The sequence below is a fragment of the Pleurodeles waltl genome, chromosome 10 (assembly GCF_031143425.1).
Source record: "Pleurodeles waltl isolate 20211129_DDA chromosome 10, aPleWal1.hap1.20221129, whole genome shotgun sequence".
Classification (NCBI taxonomy): domain Eukaryota; kingdom Metazoa; phylum Chordata; class Amphibia; order Caudata; family Salamandridae; genus Pleurodeles; species Pleurodeles waltl.
The window spans coordinates 314,888,962-314,913,031 of NC_090449.1; the positions used below are offsets into that span (position 1 = coordinate 314,888,962).

The following is a 24,070-nucleotide window of genomic DNA, read 5'->3' on the forward strand; positions in this document are numbered from 1 at the left end:
GATTCTCAGTGCCATGCCACCTAGTAGCAGGTAATTCTTCAGGCATCCCTCCCAGGAGTGAAACGGCAGTAGGAACTATCAGCACGTAGTTAAATAATAAAAATAAATACATAAATAAAATCCCCTTTACCCACGACTTGCCTCCGCTTCTCTGTTATGCATATTAAAGATAACAGCACCCCATAGTGTTCTCCATCGTTCATGAACTATAGAGTCTTCAAGATGTGGGAGTGCTGGATTTAGTGCTGTGCCATCTTGCTTCGCATCCTCCCACCTGTGATAGTAGGTTTAAAGCTAAGTGTGAAAGCTCATCAGGAGCACAAAGCACTTTATCAGTGTGCCACTTCCCCTTCTGATGCAGCAGAAAGATCCACCCGTTAAGACCAGGTGGAAAGATCGGGAAATTATTTGGTTCTTGCTTGAAGGAACTGATTTCTCTCCCCTCAGAAAGAAAGTGTTGTTGATAGGGTGTCTGGGTATAGAAGGTCAACACGTCTTTAAATATTTACCAGAAGAGCCTGAGAAAGGTAATGACGAAAAGAAGCCGAGTACAAATACGCAAAATTGCTGCTACAAAATCGTTTTGCCAAAACTTCAAACAATGTCATGCAATTCCATAAATTCTACACACAGCTTCAACAGCCAAATGAATCTGTTGGATGACTTATGTGGCCAGAAGGGAATTGGTGACAAACTGGAAGTTTGGGCTAATGCCAGAGGAACTAATAAAAGATCAGCTTATAGTTCAGTGTAACAACAAAAAGATGCAAGAGCGAATCTGGGCAGCTAGCAAGCTGATTTTAAAGGAGGCTATTAAGCCAAAGTAGTTGAGGAATCCGACAAGCGCATGAAGGTGATGCAAAGGATGGACAATGGAAGTACCTCTGAGGTAACAGAGGTGGACAGCAATTCAGATCTGTTAGCCTTAGTTTAAAAAAAAAAAATGAGTGTGTACAGAGTAGTATATAACATAGGAGGAAGCTCGAAGGCTACCAACTTTTTGAATGCTCCAAGAAAAACCATGGCACAGATGTGCTACAGAGGTGGCAGTAGTGCTCACCTGGGAGACACACAAAGAATTGTTACGTTATAAGCCAAGAGTGTCATGTCTGTGGTAAGAAGAGTCATTTCGCTAGTGTGTGCAAGACAACCATCAAAAGGGTTGTTTCAATAGGAGAAGTAGAGGAAACAGTGGACCACAAGGTTCCTATGGTTTTCTCTGAGTGGAGTGCATCTGGCAATGCTGATGAATTAAAAAGAACAACACATCCCAAAGTTGACTTCAAAGTGGATAGCTGATTCTGGCTCACTCTGTACCTTCACACCCAAACAACTGTTCAATATCACATAGCCTGGGAGAGTTTTGTATTCTACTGATGTCATCTTGAAAGGCTATCAAGGTGCCAGTATTGGGGTGATGGGTTGTGTGTGCAATTATTGAGTTCGAGGACCGTCCACACTCACGGAAAGGCGTTTGTCGCCAGTGAAGGTCCACCGATTTTAGGCTGACTTGAACATCATAGTGAAACCTCATGCCGTGGATCAAGTCATGAATGTTGGTGACAGACTTGACTGCATTGCTGGATCAATTTAGACCTGTGTTCCCTGCACAAATTGAGTCAAGCAAAAGATTAGTGCTGTATATGGCCCTTTTTTCAGGGTTATCCCCAAGATTCTTGCCTTCTTTCTCCTAATTTTTCTGACCTGCTTTTTGGTGGCTTTAGGACTGTGGGCACTTTACCACTGCCAACCAGTGATAAAGTGCATAAGCTCCTTGTCTAAAATGTATTGGTGAATAGTTTCTTTATGATTGGCATATTTGATGTACTAGTAAGTCCCTAATAATTTTCTTGCTTAACCATTCTGTGCCTCTGCCTGTCTGCTGAATACATGTCTGGGTCAGGATGACAGTTGAGCGGTTTGTGTATTCACTCTAGGCAGTCACACAAAGGGAGCTGAGGTGTGCCCTGCATATCATGAGGACTCATCACCATGCTGATGGGTCTTCCTGAGCTAGAGTGGTGGGAGGAGCTGATACTTGCACTTGAATAGGGCTGTACCTGTCCTCACATAAAGCAGTCTCCAACCCACTGGAGTGTGTCTCGAGCCAGGGCAGGGAAAGGCAGGGTCTCGTGGTCCGCAAAGACTTCTCTTTGAAGTTTGGCTACTTTATAGGCCGAATTGGGTATAAGTACTGGACCTCTAACCCCACATAGTGAGAATCCTTCCAGACTGAGGACATTCTGCCAGGAAGAAGAAGAGCTGGATGCTGTACGAGGGACTGCCACTCTTCTTGTTGCTTTGCTATGCTGGCCTGCTGCTTCTCTCCTGGGAGTGAAAGGACTGGACGTTGCTTTCTACATCCTGCTTTCCAAGGTTCTCCAAGGGCTTAAAGTGAGCTTGCCTCCTGTTAAGAAGTTTCAGGGCCATCAAAGACTTCACCTGCCAGCACACCTGGCCCTCTTGCTGAGAGTCCTGGCTTGCCAAGTGGTGTCAATTCCAATTCCTGGGGTATTGGAAGTGAGCTTTGGTGTAATCAAGAAGAAACTACACACATTGACTCCAGAGCAACTTCGGAACCGGCACTGCTCCTTGACTTCGTACCACCGCCTGCATCGGAGTTATGGTCCCCTCTGAGTGCAATAACTGCGACCTACATCATAGGCCTGATGCCACCACAGTGCCTCCGAAGTCCTGCCACAGCGTGAGTCCTGAGTGCCGTGTCCCCGATATCTGGGGCACCTGACTCCACCACAGCACCTGCGGCCCTGTGGTGTGAACATGACACAGCAAAGTCAATGCCCTGCTCCTTGACCTGCTGGATTAATCAACACACTGAGTTGTAAGGAGCCGACTCCTCACCATCAACGCTGCATCACCTACCCTGCAACAATAAGGAACCAAAACTTCTCTGCCCCTGCCAAGCAGTAAGGAACCAATGCCTCACCTCCTTGGTAGCAGTAAGGAACCAATGCAGCACTGGCTCCAGCAACGTCTCACCTCCTTGACTCCATGCAACATCTTTGTTTCCTCATAGTTCTTTAAGGTACAGTACCTGGGGCCTGTGCGACTCCACGACCGCCCGCACTCCCTATCAAGGGGATTCAGACTGTTGGCAATGACTCCGTTAAGGTGCTGTGATATCCCCAGTTGGAGCTATTGTGTTTCTAAGCGCTATACTACATTTAATCTTGGCGTTTTTGATTTGTTTTACTCAGATAAATATTGGCTATTTGTCTAAACTAACGGGTGTGGAATACTTTTGTTGTGTTTTTACTGTGTTACTGTTTGTGTGCGTGTATGTATCTGTACAAATACTTTACACATTGCCTCAAAGATAAGCCAGACTGCTCGTGCCAAGCTACCAAGGCAGCGAGCAGGGATTACTTTAGCTGTGTGACCCTCTTACCCTGACTAGAGTAAGGGTCCCTACTTGGACAGGGTGCAAACCACTGCCAACTATCGACTCCATTTCTAACTATTAGACCCACAAAATAATCTAGAAGAAGCATGCTATCCAGGTCAGGCATGTATCAGAAAAGACCCAGTAGCAATACTGGCAGAAGTCAGAGGAATTGTTGAGCAAATGATCCATAATACAGTTATTAAACCGGGTGAGACCCCACAATGCTTATCTTCAGTGGTGTTAACGAAGAAAGCTGATGGGTCACTGAGGTTTTGTGTGGACCTTCAAAGCCTAAACCAAAATGTGGTTATGGGCAATTTCCTGCCCGATATTACAGGGTTTATATTTTTGTTGGCTGAGGAAAAACACTTCAACCAAACCTGATCTCAAAAGTGTTTATCATCAGGTTGAGTTACATCCTGACTCTACGCACTTAGCAGCCTTCATCACCACAGAAGCGGGTCTTTCAATTTAACAGAATGCCGTTTGGCTTGTCATCAGCGGCGTCTTTCAATGGCTCATCTCCAATGTGTTGTTCGTGGTCAACGATGTATACTTCTTTCAAGACGACATATTGTTCTTTGTTGACAGTATCACTACTAACAATGGCGTTCTAGGAGAAGTACTTTCTAAGTTATTGGATACAGGACTCACGTTGCGTAAGGGGAAATGTGGATATTTAGTACGAGAAGTTGAATATTTAGGTTATCTAATTCCTGAGGAGGGTGGGAGACCAAAAATGAACCTAGTTAATGCCAAGACTCCTGATGATAAAGACAAACTGTTTTCCTTCATGGGACTTGTGGAATATTACTCAAAGTTGGGGAGGGGACTTTGCTTGTAAATCAGAAACATTTTGAGAATTGTTGAAGAAGGAAAGGAAGTTTATGTTCGGAGAAGCTCAAAAGGTGGCCTTTGATCAAATTAAGCAGGACAATTCGAATGCTGACATTCAGGTTCTGTTTCAATGCAACTTGAAGACTCTTCTCACTGTGGATGCCAGTGCTGTAGGCATTGGGGCTTTTCTTTCCCAGTTGCATGAGAAGATGGAAAGGACTGTGGCCTTGGCAGTTGAAGTTGAAGTTGAAAATAATTACTTTGTCGCTGAGTGGGAGGCATTGGCTACCGCATGGGCAACCAATCATTTTCACACCTTCATTTACGGAATGAATATAATACTCAGGACAGATCACAAGCCATTGCTTAAGGTGTTGGGGACCAATGGACAAAAAATGTTGAGGGTGTTTGTCTAGGCTAGCAGTTAAAATGCAAAAGTACAATTGCAGTGTTTTATTTCTGCCTTGTTAGAAGAATAATGTGGCAGACTGTCTATCTACATTGCCTGACATAGCTTCTAGTGAATGTGACCATGACACAGAGGAGGCTGTAGCGGATGTGGAAGATGTGTTGGCGGATGTACATGTAAGTGTTTCAATGGTTGAGTGGGCAAGAGCGATGGGTGACGGTGAGGTACCTAAGGCAGTGACAAGAATGAACAAAGGTGAAGTGCAAAGGGGAGGCACATATTCTGATGTTGTCAAGCCGTATCATGAGGTGGTTGAGGAGTTGTTTTTGAGTGGGAACAAACTGTTAGCGAAGGGTGAAAGACTTGTACCGCCTGGTGTGGTAAGGAGCAAACTGATGCGCTTGGCGCACGAGGGTCACATGGGGCAGACGTTTACCCTTAAGAGATTGAAGGAGAATTTTTGGTGGCCCATGATGGTCACTGATGTCAAACAGTGGGTAGAGAGGTGTGTGGAATGCAAAAACTCTGAAAAAAGATTGAAGGCAGGGATGGGAGTCATTGGGTACAAACAGCATATGTCAGAAGCAGCTTTTGGGTGGGAAAAGATTAGTCTGGATTTTATAGGGCCCTTTTATTTGTCTGAACAAGAGAGATTTGCTTCTGTTCTAATGGATGCCAAATCGAGGTGGTTTGAAGTGGTGTTCATGAGACGTGTAAACACAAAGTCTACCATTGCTGTGTTAGAAGAGATCTTCAGGAAAGAAGGTATTTGTTCCAAATTTGTCACTGACAATGGCACACAGTTCACTTCCAACGAGATAAGAAAGTTCTTGGAGGCACTGGAGTGAAGCACTTTTCCACCTCATTATATAACCCTCAAGGTAATGGACAAGTGGAGAAGCGCATGTTGTGGGTGTATTGCACCACACCTAATGCTGCCACTGGAAAAACTCTCTTCGAGATGATGAGAGGAAGGAAACAAGGGACTAAGTTAGTTCCTTCATGGTTGCAGGATAGATGTGCTGAGGAGGTGGTAAGAACTCTGATTTAAGTTAGAAGGGAAGCATGTTTGCTGTGGGAGACTGGATGATGGTTGAGTATGGGGTAGTGAATCAAGGGTTGTCGAAGTTTCAGGGTCCCTACTGAGTGAAGGTGTTAGACTTGGTATCCTTGGCGTGGTCTCCCCTGTCTTTTTTTTTACCTCTGCTTCCCATGTTTTGGCTGTGTGCTGGACTCTGTTTTTGGTACTCTGAGCATGTTACCACTGCTGACCAGTGCTAAAGTGCAAGTGTTCCCTATGTAAAATGTATGTATAATTGGCTTTTCCATGATTGGCAAATTTGATTTACCAGTCCCAAGTCCAGTCCACTAGTAGTGCCGAGGGCCTGTAAATCAAATCCTACTAGAGGGCCTGCAGCACCAGTTGTACAACCCACACAAGTAGCCCTGTAAACCTGGCTCAGCCCTGCCACTGCAGTGTCTGAGTTGGCAGCTTTAAACTGCCAATTCGACTTGGCAAGTGCACCCACTTGCCAGGCCTAAACCTTCCCTTTTTATACATGTAAGGCACCCCTATGATAGGCCTAGGTAGCCTCTTAGGCAGGGTACGGTGTATGTTAAAGGTAGGACATGGACTGATGTGTTTTACATGTCCTAACAGTGAAGTACTGCTAAATTCCGTTTTCACTATTGCAAGGCCTAACTAACATTCTCATAAGTCAACATGGGGACTGTCTTTCTTTAAATATATATACGTGCAGTTTCCCTCTGAGAGCAGATAGAGATCTGGAGTTTGAGGCCTCTGAAATGACAATGTAAAAATACATCTTTTGGTAAAGTTGTTTTTTAAATTGTCTGTTTGAAAATGCCACTTTTAGATAGTGGGCACTTTCTTGCCTAAGCCATTCTGTGACTCTGCCTGCTTGTGTATTCCTTGCCTGGGTCAGACTGACAGTTGGGCTGTTTGTGAATCATCCCCTCTAGACAGTGACACAAAGGGAGCTGGGGTGTAGCCCGCATATCCTGATGAACCATCTGGGGGCTACAGTGGAGCGAGGAGTGGTCACTTACACCTGAATGGGCTGTGCCTGCCTTCACACAATGCAGTCTCCAACCCCCTGGTGGAAGTCTGGTGCCAAACCTGGGTAAAGGAGAATCTTGTGAACAGAGACTTTCCTTTGAAGTGTGCCTACTTCAAAGGCAGAAAGGGTATAAGTAGCGGGCCCAAAACTCCAGATTTTTAGATCACTTCTGGAATCAATAGGAACCTCTGCCAAGGAGAAACACTGAAGAGCTGGAGGAGGAGTACTGCCCCTTTGCCTGTGACTGTGCTTTGCTGAGTTGGCCTGAAATTACTGCTTCTACCTTAGAGAGGACAAAGGCTGGACTTTGTAGTATATCCCTGCTTGTGAAGAATCTCCAAGGGCTTGAACTGAGCTTGCCTCCTGTTTTGAAGTCTCAGGGCCTTCAAAGACTTCCTCTGCCAGCACCTGGACTCTCTGCCGAGACTCCTGACCTGCCAAGTGGTACCCTATCCAGTCCCTGGGCCCTTGAGATGTGAAGTTGGCAGAACAAGGACTGAAATCCACACACACAACATTGTGGAGGAAAAATTTGACGCACCACCTGCAACATGGCTGAAAAATGACGTGCCACCCGCTTTGCGGCTAAAATCGACACCCCACCTACATCGCAACTGGGAGATTGATGCATCGCAGCTGGAGAAACGACGCAACACCCGATTGCGGCTGTTGATAACGATGCACACCCCACGTAGCGCGGGTTTCCTCATACCGTGCGACCGGATCTCTCACGCATCATCGCTGGGCATCAAAAGTCAACGTGAGCCTGCACAGATCCGAGGTGCCCGTTTAAAATCGACACGTCGCTCACTAGCAGGAGAGGAAAATGTATTGTCGACCCAACCAGATAAGAAACAACACACAGCCTCACTTGTGAGTAAGGAATCGACGCATTGCTCACTTTTCTGACGCACACTCACCCGCGCGGCTTTATTTTTGACGCAAACCAGGTACTTTGTGTAAAATAGTTTCCATTGTTTTCTATGGAGTAAGACTCTTATTCTTTTGAAAATTCATATCTTGACTTATGTATGTTGGATTTTTGTCATTTTGGTCTTGTTTGATTTAGATAAATATTCCCTATTTTTCTAAACTGGTGTGGTGTCCATTTTGTAGTATTTTCACTGTCTTACTGTGTGTGTTGGTACAAATACTTTACACATTGTCTTGGAGATAAGCCTGACTGCTTGTGCCAAGCTACCAAGTGGGTGAGAAATGGTTATCTTAAGTGTGTATCTCCTTTGCCCTGACTAGAGTGGGGGTCCCTGCTTGGACAGAGTGCAAACTGACTGCCAACCAGAGATCCCATTTTTAACAGAAGGTTGTTAGATGTAATTGGGTGAATCTGGACAATGATCAGATGTGGAACTTGAGGAGAGCTGCACTGTTTCAGATGGGAGGTGTATGTCATCTGGATCTGAACAAAGGTGGTAGTTCTTGTTCAGGGTGGATGATGGAGGATGGTGATTTTCAAGCAAGCACTGCTGGTGTAAGACAGGGTGCCAGAGAAGACCATGTTTCCAGAAATGCCTGTGATTCGGGAGATGATCGGGAGGTGGCAAGACAGAGAAGAGTTTGCAGGCCACCAGGTTGGTTGGGGGACTTTGTGTGTGGTTGGTGGGGTCACAGCATCTCTGGTTGTCTTCGTGGTGTCTTATTTCCCATGTGTCCTCTGTGTGAATGCTCTATGTTTGTTGCTATTGGTGTCTGTTGTCATTCATTCCAGGTGTCGCGTTTGCGAAGGGAAGGGGATGTGTGGTAATTTAGTTTCTGTAGGGTTCTATCTTTATGTACATGCTTGCAATATCTGTCAAGGTGATGGAATGTGACTATGTAAGATGCAGGCCCTATGACATGTTCAGATTTTAGGTGGTCGAGTGAACAGTGACAAGCTGTTGGTTTCTGGCTTGTCAGGCACAGGATTTCTTCTGCTGAATAAACAAAGTGTTTTTAGACTGAAGCTTACAGTTGTGTTTGGAAGACAAACACAAAAGTATAACAGCAGAAATGAAGCAGGCTCTTCTACCACAAACTAAAATAAATGACAGACTTATCTTTTTTTCATTTTCCGGTAAGACTTCACTTGGACATGACTGGCTCAGATGATGGGACTCCATAGAGTCTTTTGTATGTTTATGCGTTGGGCATTTTGCACAATTATTTTAATTATGTTTTATTACTTTGCAGTGGCTCAGGCGAGGGAGTGTAGACTGAAGGCACAGGATCGGCTGGGCTCCTCCCCTGGTCCCTCTTAGTTTTACTTATGTCATTGGTGCACGGTAAGTGTCTAGTGTGCTAGTGGTTCTTGGAGGCCCTGCCCACCTTTTGTTTACATCATTCAAAAAAGGCACTAAAGCACATCCGAGCAGTGAGCATGCCAAAAGCAAGCCCATCTGCAACCGGAAGGCGTCCAACACCAGGACCCTTAGTTCTTCGGATCTAACTACCAAGGAACAACTCCCCATTCATGTGGAATGCTCCAAACCTAAAGGGTAAGTGTTCCCTTAAGGTTAATTCCCTACAGATGTGTTCTCGTATACTGGTTGCAAACAAAACTTTAATTCCATGCCTGACCTAGTCACCATGACTCCATCCCACCTCCTACCATGCTACCTCTTGAGAGTGCGAACCCTGCCTAAAGGCAGGGCAGCAATACTTAATTGTATTTCATCTAACAAGTCCAACTTAGATTTTCCAACTAAAATGTGGCTTAAGGATAGTTCCCATCCTTTTATCACGTTAGCCTTACCAGATGACTACATAACCTTTCTCCACAATCGCCACCTCCAACAGGGAGGTGGAATGACTATGATCTACCACGCCAAGCTCATCTGTTCTTTCACTTGAGTGTCTCCTTTCCTGGAGATGTAGGGGCTATCCTTTTTCCATACAAGACAGTCAATCTTCTCATCTATCCAGGGCCCTTGCTTACCGGCATCCTGGGCCTACATAAAATGTGTTCAAAATATTGCCAGTATCCTTGAGCCCCAAGCTTTCAGACATACTAATTTCTTTGTGCTTGGAGACATATCGAGAAATCCATTGATGCACTGTCTTCCAGTTTTGCTGATCCCCCTATCAGCACTAAAATTTACCAATTAGATAACCAACTTACACTGCTGCTGGACTCATCCTAGATCTTCTGTTTACTAATTCAACAGCTATTCAGAATGTTTTGCTGCTCCCACGTACATAGACAGATCATGCATTATATTACCTTTGGCTTTCAACTTGCATCCTCTGCCTCCTCGAAAAGCCTCCTCCCTCTACTCAGGCCCACAACAAACTTACAGGAGTTTGTAGTGAAGACATAATAGATAACATTAGTAGCACCATGGCTGTCATTCCATTTTACCTCAGTGGGAACATATCTACTGATGCTGTTAATTTTAATGAGTGGTAATCACAAATACCGGAAAAAAATATCTGAGCTAAAGGAACACGCACCCAAACAATTCAAATAATGAAATCAGGAATTGTAAACACTTGGAACGTTTATGTCGCCGTAAATATGACCCTGTATCCAAGGTGATCTAAAAGAAAGCCTATAAACATCTATTACAAATTGCTCTGAAAATGTGTTCTGATTACTTTAAGTTCATCTCTTCTACTCACAACTCACCAAGGGAAGTTTTTATGTTTTTATTTTTGCAGGACAAAACTCCTTCCTTCAAATTCATGATGTGGTTTGAAGAAATTATCATCTCAGGATCTTTGTGACAGACTGGCTTAATTATTTCAGGACAAAATTCTAGCCTTCTGAAAAGCACCAAACGACCACCAGGAAATGGCATTTTGTTTAACTTCATGCTACAATCAGATGAAAATATTCAGAATGGGCTTACCAAGTACAAGTCAGGACACCCAATCAACCCCTGCCCGTTCTTCATCTTTGCTAAATATCGTTAATTCATCTGTCCTATCCTCAGTCAACTGATTAATCTTTTGATCACTTTTTCCTTTCCCCCTTGATCTGCCCATGTGATTGATCCCTATTTTAAAGCCAGCTGCGGATCACACCATATTATCTTATTGCTGACACTATTAAAAAAAAAAATGAAAAAAGAAATAAACAGGCAACTGCCCAGTTATCTGGAAACCAACTTTCTAATGTGGTTTCCATGTATACTATGGCTTGAAAACAGCCCTTCTAGCTCACACAAAAGCCACCCAAGCCCTTCAAGACAAAGGCTCTTCTTCCATCCTTATTCTCTCAGACCGGGCTGCGGCCTTCAACACGCCTCTCAAGCTAGACTAATTGAACACTCTTCAAATCTATGGATCTTTGGAGCCGCCGTCGACAGCCTCTTTTCCTTGCTAATAAATCGTCCTTAGTAGGTTTCTCTACCTGCCAGTCAGTCAATCTACATTGAGCTGCCTTACAGTGCGTCTCAGGGCCTGGCTCTCTAACATATTCATGACACCACTTGCTAAATGGGTGCAGTCTTTTGGCATCCAAATTGTACTTTAGGCTGATGACCCACAACTGACTGTAACCCTCTCCTAAAACGATGTCACGCTGCATTATACCTTAAGTTAGTGTCTCTCTGTAGTGCACAAACATAAGAAAGTCAGGAGGCTGCGATCTAACTCAGACAAGACAGAAACTATTCTGTGGATGCTGTACTCTGAGTTAGTCCCCCATGTGGCCTGATGAACTGGGCTGTCGGATCACAACCACTATGGCAGCAGGAAATCTGAGAATCAAACTAGACCCAATCATTCCTCTTCCACACAGAACTGTGCTGTAACTGCCACGTTTCCCCCTTCTTAAAATTGTGGTCCATGCACTAATAACCTCCAGATTAGACTATAGGAACACTATCCTGAAGGAATTTCCAAAATTTTGGACCCAACGCCAGTTGTTCAGAACCGGGCTGCAATATTCTTCCACATTCTTCCAAGACGCAACTCAGTCTTCCTTGCTGTTAAAACTCTCAGTTGGCTCCCATCCCCAGGCGAAATCAATTCAAAGCACTATCAAGACAGTCAAAGGCAGAGGTCACGGACAGCTGCAGAAAGTGTCAGCCTTGCATGTCCGAGCTAGAGCCCTTCTTATTATTCCTAGAGTCTCTAGGTCTAGTATTGGTGGTCGGTTCTTCAGCCAAAGGGGTGCAAAACTTTGGAATTCTCCATCCCTGCTTATATGCCCTGTCACATCCGAATCCTCCTTCGGAAAACCCACCAAATCGTGCCTCTTTTCTGTTTAATGCCCCTCATTTCGTTTTGGGTTAGCAGCCGGCTAGTTTTCAGGTCAAGGGCACTAAATTTTGAGCAGCTGCGTGCTTAAGAAAAACAATATTCATTCAATGGAGCAAGACTGACTGAAAGAAGGAACTGAAATGAAAGAGGAAAGAGCTACTTCAACCAAACAGCGAAGGGAAAGAGGACGTGTGTCCGCTGTTAAGGGACAATGAGTCAGACTGCTCTGTCTGGAGTCTGCATTACACAGCCTGTGCTGGTAGAGGTAGCTGCTGTCAGTAGCCTAAACACCTTTTATCGACCCAAAAAAAGCACAAGCTCTACTGAGAAACCCTCTCACACAGGCATAATTAGGATGTCAGCACACAAGAATCCTGTTAAGCAGCAAGGCCTACCAAACCCATCCCTGGTCCCTGTTAAATACTAAATAACGGGTAGGTGCTATAGTTAAGAGAGCGGAGACAAACATAGATAGTAAGGTAAAGGCTGAATCCAAGAGCAGTACAAAACCGGTTCACTCTTCTCGCGCACAAAAAAGTACGCAAAGAAACACCCAAAAACAGACAGTAGAACAGCTGCCTCTGGAGATTCCTATTTAGAATTAAAAACATGTAGGGAAAACACATGCAGGTTATTTATCTTACAAAGAGTTCTGTGCGAACAGCCACAGAATGCAGCCTTGGTTATCACTCTGTTCATAGAGAAAACGCGGAGGGGAAATGGAATTTGAAGTGTAACAGATGTCCTTCAGTATAACCACACATTTGGTTAACAGCTCATTGAGGTTCAAAATCACCCTCAGCGCAACCACAGCATGAATAATTAGCTGCAAAAATCAGTTTGAGGGTTGAAAAAACCACCCTGGGCACAAAGTAAGAATGAATGTATTTTTATGTGCGTTAATGGGCAAAATTCCTTTTAGATGCAGCTTTGCCCTTACTGCAACACCAGCAGGAGTCTGCAAACAGTTTTAGAAGCATATATCTCAACGAGAACGAAAATATGTTGGGTGCGTACAGTATTAATATATCAATATCAGTATTTCAGGAGTACAAACCACACTTCGGATCAAAATCACATTTCGGTGCCAAATCACATTTTTGGCAACGTCACACCCTTGGTGAAACCTCAGCAGCGAGGTGGAAATGCTATTAGAAGCAAAAACATGTTTTGTTGAAAACTCACTCAACTCAAATTCACCTGCAGTCAGCAGGAGTATTATACCACTTTTAGGTGCAAAACGTTCTCAGTACAGAGAGAATGCGTGGTTGTAAAACGTCAGATTGCGTATAAATGGTGTTCATCAATATGGCACCAAGTTTGGTTGATAGCTCATTGAGTTGCAAAATCATACTTGGTGCAAGATCAGCATAAGTGCGGGAAGCATTTTAGAGCAGAAATCACTTTTAAGTGCAAAGTCAGCTCTAGTTTAAAACTGCTTGTAGGTGAAGAATGACATTTGTGTACAAAGTTATCTCTGATGCAAACTAAGCTGCATTATGGTATGTTTAGAAGCACTATCACATTTCAGTGAAAAATCACATAAACGTGCAAGATCACCCTTGGAGCAGCATCAGCAGCTGTAATAAAACACTTAGGGCCAGATGTAGGAAACAGTTTGCACGTCGCAAACAGCGAATTTCGCTGTTTGCGACGTGCAAACTGCACTTTGCAATGCACAAAACCCGTTTTGCGATTCGGTAACCTGGCTACCGAATCGTAAAACGGGTTTGCGAGTTACAATTAGGAAGGGGAGTCCCCTACCTAATTGCGAGTCGCAGTGCAATGCCAGATTGCTTTGTGACGGCGAACGCAAACCAATCGCAGTATGCACCTATTTGAAATGGATGGTAACCAATTTGCAAAAGGGAAGCGATCTCATGGGACCCCTTCCACTTTGTGAATGGAACTGAAAACTTTTTTTCAGAGCAGGTAGTGGTCCTATGGACCACTGCCAGCTCTGAAAAAATGAAACAAAAACCTTTCATTTTTCGTTTTTGTAATGCATCTCATTTCCTTTAAGGAAAGCAGGCTGCATTACAAAAAATTTAAAAAACTGCTTTATTAAAAAGCAGTCACAGACATGGTGGTCTGCTGTCCGCAGCAGGCCACCATCCCTGTGAATGCCGCCACTCGCGAGGGGGGTCGCAAATTGCGACCCACCTCATGAATATTAATGATGTGGGCCTTTGCAACCCCTTTGCGAGTCACAGATGGTGTCAGGGACACCATCCTACATTCCAATTTGCGACTCGCAATTTGCAAGTCGCAAATTGGAATCTACCTACATCTGGCCCCTAGATCCAGAAATACTATTCAGGGCAAAAAGCACATTTAGGTGTCAGAAAATGATATGTGTAAACAATTAGGTGCAACATGTGACTGACAGACATTGAGGTGCAAAATTATCCTCAGTGCAATATACACACAAGTGTGGAGAAGATATAGAAGCACAAATCAGAACTAGATGTGAGATCACACTTAGATGTACAATCATTACTGCTGTGCCAGCTACAGGAGTGTGGAAACACTTTTCGGAGCACAAACATTTTCGCAGGGAATATACATGCTGTTTTACTGTCAACGCACCGCAATGGCAGAAGGACTCGCACACCTAATTGCCAGTAACTATTTGTCATATTCAAAACCTTCTGGACAGATCCGAAATGTGAATGACACGTACGAAAGGTTACATACCTGTAGTCCTGGTTCTACATTTTCATTGATTTTCCAATAACGCATTAATAATTCCCTGCTGCTTGCTTGGACCCCCCAAACACTTTTCTGTACATTTATTTGTATGGAAATAACATTTCAGCATGGCCTTTTACTGGAATTAGTGTATAATCATATATAATGGAAGTCTGTCAGACTTGTCATTTTTCTCTGCATTGTCTATAACGTAGATTCAGAATGTCCATTTAGAGCTGAACGCACATATCTTATATACAAAACAGCTTTAAAAAATGCACATAAGAAGTTAAAATGCAGCCTGATAGGCTTACATAAAGAGTAGCGAAAAAGACACCCGTCCTGGAAAGAACCTGGGAGTGTCCCTTTACCACCATGCTTTACACGGGCAATTGCCACCCATAGTCACTTCTTTTTCCCCGGTTCGTCTGAGAAGCATCTCCGAATGCCTGTAAGCATTCACACATCTTAAAAGCTTGATATTTTCCCAGCAAGAAATGATTTTTATTCTTTTCACCTGAAGTTCTTTAATAACTCGTGTGAAGTGAAGTGATTATTTTTCCTGTCTGTGGCTGTTATTTTCAGTCAGAACACCATCCCATTTGTGCCCCTCCCCTGGGAGGAAGAAGCTACAGATGCCCATAAGGTCTGTGTGGTCTGGCTCCCTGGCTCTTACTCTCTTAAAGAGTGCAGCATTAGTAAAACAAAAGTTTCAAAATGAACACTCAACCGAAGGTTACCATCAAGCTCAGGAGCAAGATGTGAACGAGAAGGATGAGGAAGAGAGGAAGGAGAGGCTAGAAAAACCACCTTCCCACCCAGCCTCATTAAGTGTGTTACCTTATGAAAAAGACTCCTGCAAGAGGAGAAGTAAACAAAATAGGTCCAGTGGCAGAGATAAGCATCTGTACAATTCTCAATTTCATGAAACGTTGAGGCCGAAATATCTGACACGGTCATTGAGAGGCACTACTCCTACATGATCTTAGTCTCCCCTGAGGGGTGGATTAACAATGTCTCCGCCTCGACACAGTCATTCCAAGTATTTAATGTCAAGATATTCAAGATTGCTGACGAGAACACCACCTTCGCTGTCAAAACATTATGGTCCTTCAACGTCATCTCTCTCAGACGTGACCGATGACAAATCACCAAAGCTGCCTGAAGCCTGACCTAGACTGTCTGTTGCCGGATTTAGAAAAGAAGCTCACAAAAGGCATGGGGAAGGAGGTTGGCTGAACCTTGGAGACAGACTGCTGGACCAATTCTTGCTCCACAGGCTGCCTTCACTCCCTCATCTTAATACGCTACTCTTACCCAAAACTAACAGACATGGCCTTGGGAAAACAAATACACTATTATCTAGGAAGAGTAACAATACACTGCAAGAAGAAAAGCATGGTGTGCAAAGGTGACCTATTTGCAGTCTACTGTCCCAGAACTGGAACTCAAAGATGAATCCCATGCACATATTATTAAATCTATCTTGGTGCTAGCCGTACCTGAACCATCCTTACCTGTCCATTAACCAATGGACACACTGCACTAAAACGTACATCCGTTCTTAGTTGTACTAGTAATCAATGCAGATCTCTGTAAGTGCATCTCAACATTGTCTGGATAGTGTAAACCTGGAGTCCACTACAGCAAATTTATATCTTTTGTTACATTATTAAGTCCTACGTTGGGTTCAGCACATCACAACAGGGAAAAGGTAAGCAAATAACAACCCTGCCAACTGTGATGAACAGTGAAGAACTTACCTTGCTCTCTTGTTATGCTGGTATTCTGCTGTACACCATCTGAAGAGGGTAGCTTCCTAATAAAGCAGAAAAAAGACAGAACAAAAGAACCAAGAAGCAATTATTTACTTATCTAAAATCGTCCTATATTGCTCCTGCAACTAAAGGTTATTACAACATGTTACAAAGAGGACGGCTAGGTTACATTTGAGACTTATGGATAAAGTGTGAGAAATAGAGAAGGTATAGTTGACCATTTCAATGACAATAGTTTAAGTCAATGTAGACAATGAACCTAGCACTCTCCTACCTGGGCAGACAGAACACTTCCACTCTCCTCATTTTCATCACCCACCACCTCTTGGGCTAGGAATCAACGCTGAAAATGTAACTAGCTTGATATCCATACCCTTGTCACATTTCCCTGCAATTTAACAGCTTTATCCCCTTAACGAACTGTGCCGGGCGTTCTTTATGCTGATTATTAGGGTGTCGACAAACAAAAGTCTGCATAGTTCCACTGCTTTTACAAAAATACTTTAGAGAACAATCTGCAGCACATGCAACTAGCAATGGCAGAGAATGCCAGGAATGAGCATTAGACTTGGCATTACATATTCCATTTAAGTTTCAACACTTTTTCCAGACACCCACATCTTCATTATCATCTGGAATGTACACAAGATCAGACAAAAGTTCAAACACATTCAAAATTGCTAATTCTTTTATAAAACCTCTGTTCTACCTCTCAGACCCATCTCTGCATTTTCAATTTTGAGTTGTAATTATTAATAGACTTTATTTTCATTTCTGAATAAAGCTAGAGTAACAGCGAAGGAAAACTGTGAGGTATATTAGGCGAGCACGGAGTTCTTAAGAGTGGTTAAGAGAGTGTGAGAACTCTAATTTACCTGTAAAAGAGGAAGTCACACCAATTGGTACACCTTAGTTGCCTCAATCTGAAGTAGCAGTCTATAATCAGAGTATGTGTGTGCAATCATTAAGATACCCCTTAACATGGGAAGCTACCAGACACTTCACTGCAACCTTTTGCCCATTAGAATTAAGACAAAGCACTTTAACAAACAAGGGTTAATGTTCCTTTCACCTATTTAGCAGAGCAGTGATCCAGATCTCTACTTCCACATTTATTGAAGCAAAAAGCCACATTCATCACACTGTCTCCACAGAGTCAAGAATGCACATTCTGCTACTCCTACAGCTTTTCATTACAGATGTAAGCAATTACAGAGGGCATCGGGAAAAAAGAGTGTAAGATGAAGCAACACGCACACAAAAAAGAGAATAATTGGGGGAACTTTATACTTCCTTAGACCTTCTAAGTGGCTTGACTGAAAACTGCTTTAGAAAACCACACTGACATTTTTAACTTGCCGTCCACTTTAGTCTGTGCTAGGCACTTACAAGCAACTTTATACCCTGCTGGGTTTGTTAGTACTTGAAACTGAGTTAGCTGCAGAGAGAATGGAGGGTCCACCAGTGAACTAACAGGGCAAGGAGAATCAGGTTTTCAAAAGCTTCCTGAAGTGCAGATGGATACATGTATTTTTGAACAGAAGAGAAAACAAGTTCTCAAGGACATAGACAAGCACATAGAATGCACCACATCCTCTGCTTTCGTTTTTGAACTAGGAAACATATAAGAGGACAAAGCTAGCAGAGTGCAAAGGCGACTTGGTACTAGCTGAGGATTTGTGTCCCAGCTAAACTGCCGTTAATGATCAAACAGGATGCAATGAACAATAAATAGTCTTTCACCAAACCCTGGCTTATACAGTAAAAAGTAGAGGTAGGGTTTAGACATCTGGCTGACAGAAAGAAGTGAGTAGTTGCATTCTGCACAACCTGTAGCCTTTGCAGAAGTACTACGGGAGACTCAGGTACAGTGTGCTCCAGTAGTTAAACATGAACCTACAAGACTTGTCACAACCAAAAAACAACCATGCCTGGGAGGCAAGACAGAATCCACATTAAATGTGCTGACACAGAACGCATCATTCATCATCCAGAGGTTGACAAGTTCTGAGAACAGGACTGATTCATTCCAGTAACAGGCTGAAAGTGCACCTGAGTAACATCTCTGTGATGCCTACATTCAAGGAAGCTCAACCTGGATGGACATGCTGTTAAAGAACTTTGGTGACCAGAAGGAGCAAAGTGGGGAAAATTATTGCCAGATGGTAGGGTCAAGATTAGCCCTTTTTTAAGGAAAGGTGTGAAGGGCTGCTGCTTACACCTCTGTCGGCATCACCGCCAAGGAGAACAGAAGACTGAGCATGAATTTTTGTGTAAAATAAAGAATAGGGAAATAAAATTAAACCTAAGACAGGGCAAGGGTCATTAACACATCCTAACTTGAGAACGTTGGCTAAAGCAGAAATGTCTTGCAATTCCTCAAGAGGAACAAACATATGCCAGATGGTGGTTCCTATGGCATCAACTTGTAGAATTGTGATGCTTACACCAGGTTCTTTCGGCAGCAGTGATAGACTTCAGATCTGCAAGGCCAGGAGAGAAGTAGAAGAAATGCGTATGACTAACAGTCTTATGTTTAAGCTGAAAAATACCTCCTACAGCAATGGCTCAGGAGGGCTGATAATATGGGCTACATGATTCTCCAAAAAATGGAAGAATTACAACCAGGTGCCAGGAGAGAGGAGGTGGAATTGGTTTGATAATGGAGTACTTAGTACAGCGTGACAAGATCACCAAAAGGGGCATGAAAAAGTGATGGTATTCACCCCAAATTGCAAAATGAGTTGGACAAATTGGTTCTGCTAAGTTGCTAATGCACAGGTTTGCTTGTTTTTAGAAAACTGTGACAATGGATCTATGTGCAGAGCATAGCATGTTCCTGCAAGTAAAGATGCTCACGGCCAACCAGAGAAGGAGTGGGACAATTTGGGTCTCTGTCTCATTAAAAGTAAAAATGGTTGAACTGCAAACCAGCAACCCTAATAACTTGTACCTTCGCCTTGTAGAACCTGTTACATTCACAATGACCTTCTTAACTTATAAAAACAAATGTTGCTAATGATAGGACTTTTGGAGTCTTCAACTAGTTAAAGTGGTGCCGAGAGGCAGCAGGAGTTCCATTCTGAAAAATAAGGCTTATAAATGCCTGTTGGGTCTGGATAGGGGTCCCAGAGGTTCAATGGGGATTTGGTCAAAGGAATCCCTAATGCCTAATGAAATATCTACAAACAAATCACTTGGGGCAACAATAGTGGTACTCTTGCAATGAGCTAGTACCTGTTGGTGTGGATTAAAATGTGTAAGTCTGATACACCTATTCTGTTTACATTTTGAAGTTCTGTTTAAAGAAGACATTTTGGGTGTCATTCTGACCCCGGCGGTCTGAGACCGCCGGGGCCAGGGTCGGCGGGAGCACCGCCGACAGACCGGCGGTGCCCCGCAGGGCATTCTGACCGCGGCGGTTCGGCCACGGTCAGATGCGGGAAACCGGCGGTCTCCCGCCGGTTTCCCGCTGCCCTGCAGAATCCTCTATGGCGGCGGAGCGCGGGATTCTGACACCCCCTACCGCCATCCTGTTCAGGATGGCGGTAGGGGGTGCCGCCAATGGCATGGGCACTGCAGGGGCCCCCGTAAGAGGGCCCCACAAAGTATTTCAGTGTCTGCTATGCAGACACTGCAATACGCGACGGGTGCCACTGCACCCGTCGCATCTTCCCACTACGCCGGCTCAATTCTGAGCCGGCGTCCTCGTGGGGAGGTTGATTTGCCCTGGGCTGGCGGGCGGCCTTTTGGCGGCCGCCCGCCAGCCCAGGGCAAATCACAAAATACCCTCAGCAGTCTTTCGACCGCGGAGCGGTATTTTGGTGGGGGAACTTTGGCGGGCGGCCTCCGCCGCCCGCCGAAGTTAGAATCACCCCCTTTGTCTCTCTTAACCCCTTTGCTGCCAGGCCTTTTCCCCCTCAGGTGCCAGGCCTTTTTTTTGGCTATTTGGGGCAGTTTGCGCTTAGGCCCTCTTAACTTTTTTCCAACATCCTAGGGATTCTATAGGTAACCAGAGTTTGTGGGTTCCCCTGAAGGAGACCAAGAAATGAGCCAACATACAGCGAAAATGTAGTTAAAAAAAAAAAAAAAAAAAAAAAAAAAAAAAAGGGCTGCAGAAAAAGGCTTGTGTTTTTTCCCCTGAAAATGGCATCAACAAAGGGTTTGCGGTACTAAAATCACCATCTTCCCAGCTTTTAGGAACAGACAGACTTGAATCAGAAAACCCAAATTTCCAACACAATTTTGGCATTTTACTGGGACATACCCCATTTTAATGATTTTTTTGTGCTTTCAGCCTCCTTCTAGTTAGTGACAGAAATGGGTGTGAAACCAATGCTGGATCCCAGAAAGCTAAACATTTCTGAAAAGTAGACAAAATTCTGAATTCAGAAATGGGTACTTTGTGTAGATCCTACAAGGGTTTCCTACAGAAAATAACAGCTGAAATAAAAAATATTGAAATTGAGGTGAAAAAACTGCCATCTCTCTCCATGGTGTACTCTGTAACTTTTTCCTGCGATGTCACATTTTTGAAAGCAATATACCATTACGTCTGCTGGATTCTTCTGGTTGCGGGGATATATAGGGCTTATAGGTTCCTCAAGAACCCTAGGTACCCAGAGCCAATAAATGAGCTGCACCTTGCAGTCGGTTTTCATGCTATACCGGGTATACAGCAATTCATTTGCTGAAATATAAAGAGTCAAAAATAGGTATCAAGAAAACCTTTGTACTACCAAAATGGGCACAGGATCAGGTGTTGAGAAGCAGTACTTGTTTGCACATCTCTGAACTCCAGGGTGCCCATACTAGCATGTGAATTACAGGACATTTCTCAAATAGAAGTCTTTTTTACACACTGTCTTACATTTGGAAGGAAAAAATGTAGAGAAGACAAGGGGCAATAACACTTGTTGTTCTATTTTGTGTTCCCCCAAGTCTCCCGATAGAAATGGTACCTCACTTGTGTGGTTAGGCCTAGTGCTCGCGAGGGGAAATGCCCCAAAACACTATCTGGACACATCAAAATTATCAAATACAAAACTACCTGTTTTTGAGGGGGGGCACCTGCGTTTTTGGTCCTGGGCTCAGCAGCCATCTAGAGAAACCTACCGAACTCAGACATTTCTGAAAGCTAGACACCAGAGGGTGTACAGGAAGGTGCGACTTGTGTGGATTCCCCCAATGGTTTTCTTACCAAGAATCCTCAGCACACCTCAAATTTAGCTAAACAAATGACTTTTTCCCCACATTTCCGTGTGGGATCATCGCACCGGGACTAATTTCCTACCACCCAACGTTCCCCTCAGTCTCCCGGTAAAAATGATACCTCACTTGTGTAGGTGGGCCAAGTAAGTGCCTGTGAAAAAAAACATGTCGAAATTGAGGGGGAACCAAAGCGGGTCCGAAAGGGCAGTTTGAAAAAAAAAATTTTTAGGCTGACAAGTGCAGCAGAATTTCTATCGGTATAGATGAGACAATGTTGGGTGGTAGGAATTTTGTGGATTCCTGCAGATTCCAGAATGTTCTATTACGAAAATGTGGGAAAAATGTGTGATTTGCAGCAAAGTTGTAGGTTTGCAGGGCACTGTGAGTAAGAAAATGGTGCGGGGTGCATGTGAAGCACACCACCGTGAATCAACCAGATGTTTTGTTTTCAGATGTGTCTAGGTCTTGTGGATTTTTCTACATGGCAGCGTCCCAAAGCCAAAAAAGTGCATCCCTCACCATTCATAGTGGGACGATTTTGAGAGTTACCAAGCTCTCATGGCCCAAATGTAAAACCAAAACCCTAAATAATCAAATGTCCTCTTGCTTGCCATGGGATAAGATGTTTTAGTGTGCGAGGGAGAGCTGAAAGACTGTTACCCTCATCAGTTGGGGGGTGGGGGCATAACCAGGCCCTACTGGTTGGTAGCTACCACCCCACTATTTTTTTTTTTTTTTTGTATTCCTTGGCGTCTAGTAGACTTTCTGCCCCCCCGGGATTTGTATCGGAGGTAATTGTCCCATATGCCCACTGGTGGGCAGAACAACTTTGGCCCCATTTATTAGGGGTGGGGAGTATGGCCATACCCCCACCCTCTTATTTTGAAAAAAAACAAATCTTCCCTGGTCTCTGGTGAGCTTTCTGCCCCCCCTTGGGGGCTGATGGGCCTTCCAAAAATAGGCCAATCTGCCCCAAGGGAGGCAGATATGGGCAACAGTAATGTTTCCCCATGGGGAGCGACCCTTGCCCAAGGGGCTGCATCCCCAAACAAAACACACACACACACACACACACACACACCAATCCCTGTCCATACAAAAATAGGCTGATCTGCCCCAATGGCCTAAATACAATTTGCCCCCCAGGGGAGCGACTCTTGCCTAAGGTGTCGCTCCCAATATATAAAAACAAAGTAAATACAAATATATATATATCCCTGGTGTCTAGAGGGTTCTGCCTCCCCATGACGCAGATCGGCCTAATTATATTAGGCTGATCTTCCTCGGGGGGGGGGGCAGAAAAGGCCTACAAATATTTTGCCCCACCTGGTGAGCCGCCCTTGCCCGAGGGGCCGCACCCCTTATGCGTTAGTATATATAAAAAAAAAATCCCTGTTGTCTAGTGGCTTCTGTTCTGCCCCCCCCGGGGGCAGATCTACGTAATATAATTAGGCTGATCTGCCCCTGAGGGGGGGGTTGAAATGGCCCAAAAATAATTGCCCCCCCAGGGAGTGACCCTTGCCTAAGGGGTCGCGCCCCTAAAATGTATCTCTGTTGTCTAGGGGTTTTCTGCCCCCCCCCCAATAAATCCCTGGTGTCTAGGGGTTTTCTGCCCCTCCCTCCCCCCGGAGGCAGATTGGCCTAACTTTAGTAGGCCGATCTGCCACTGGGGGCAGAAATGGCCTTGCCCAAGGGGCGTTCCCCTTATATGCAAGTATAAAAAGAAAAAAAAAAAATCCCTGGTGTCTAGTGGTTTCTGCCCCCAGGGGTCAAAACCGCCAGAACAAGGCTGGCGGTAAGGGGGTCGGAATCCCCATGGCGGCGCTGCTTGCAGCGCCGCCATGGAGGATTCCCTTGGGCAGCGGGAAACCGGCGGTACACCGCCGGTTTCCCGTATCTGACCGCGGCTGTACCGCCGCGGTCAGAATGCCATGGGAGCACCGCCAGCCTGTTGGCGGTGCTCCCGCGGTCGTTGGCCCTGGCGGTCCATGACCGCCAGGGTCAGAATGACCCCCATTATCTTTTATCCCTGGGTGTCTAGGGGTTTTCTGCCCCCAGGGAGGCAGAAATGGCCTAAAAATAATTTGGCCCCCGGGGATCAGCCCTTGCCCAAGGGGCCGCTCCCCTTATGTGTCAGTATAATAAAAAAAACAAAAAGAAAAAAAACACTAAATGGTGTCTAGTGGTTTCGGCCCCCCCAGGGGCAGATGGGCCTAATTATATTAGACAGTGGATTTATATAAAGCAGATCCATGAGTGTGCTTTGTGCAAACTTTTTAATGCAGATGAGTTTTTTTTTTTTTTTTGTCACCCCAATCACAAACGTCGCCCCCAATTTCCGGAAGGGTGCAGAAATTGTACCTAAATGGGATCAGAGAGAGCCTTCCAATAAATTATAAACTACATTTTGATAGTCATCCTCCTTCGTATTCAGTTGCTACTAAGGAAATGTTAT

General features: G+C 44.4%; 1 protein-coding gene across 4 annotated transcripts in view; it reads right to left on the reverse strand.

Moving 5' to 3' along the window:
* Positions 1-24,070, reverse strand: part of TEDC2 (tubulin epsilon and delta complex 2) — a 327,490-nt gene that overhangs the window by 227,271 nt on the left and 76,149 nt on the right. For all 4 annotated transcript variants that reach the window (XM_069210499.1, XM_069210500.1, XM_069210496.1 and 1 more), the window contains one exon: positions 16,390-16,445. In XM_069210499.1, the coding sequence (XP_069066600.1) occupies positions 16,390-16,445 (56 nt within the window). The remainder of the gene's footprint in view (positions 1-16,389; positions 16,446-24,070) is intronic.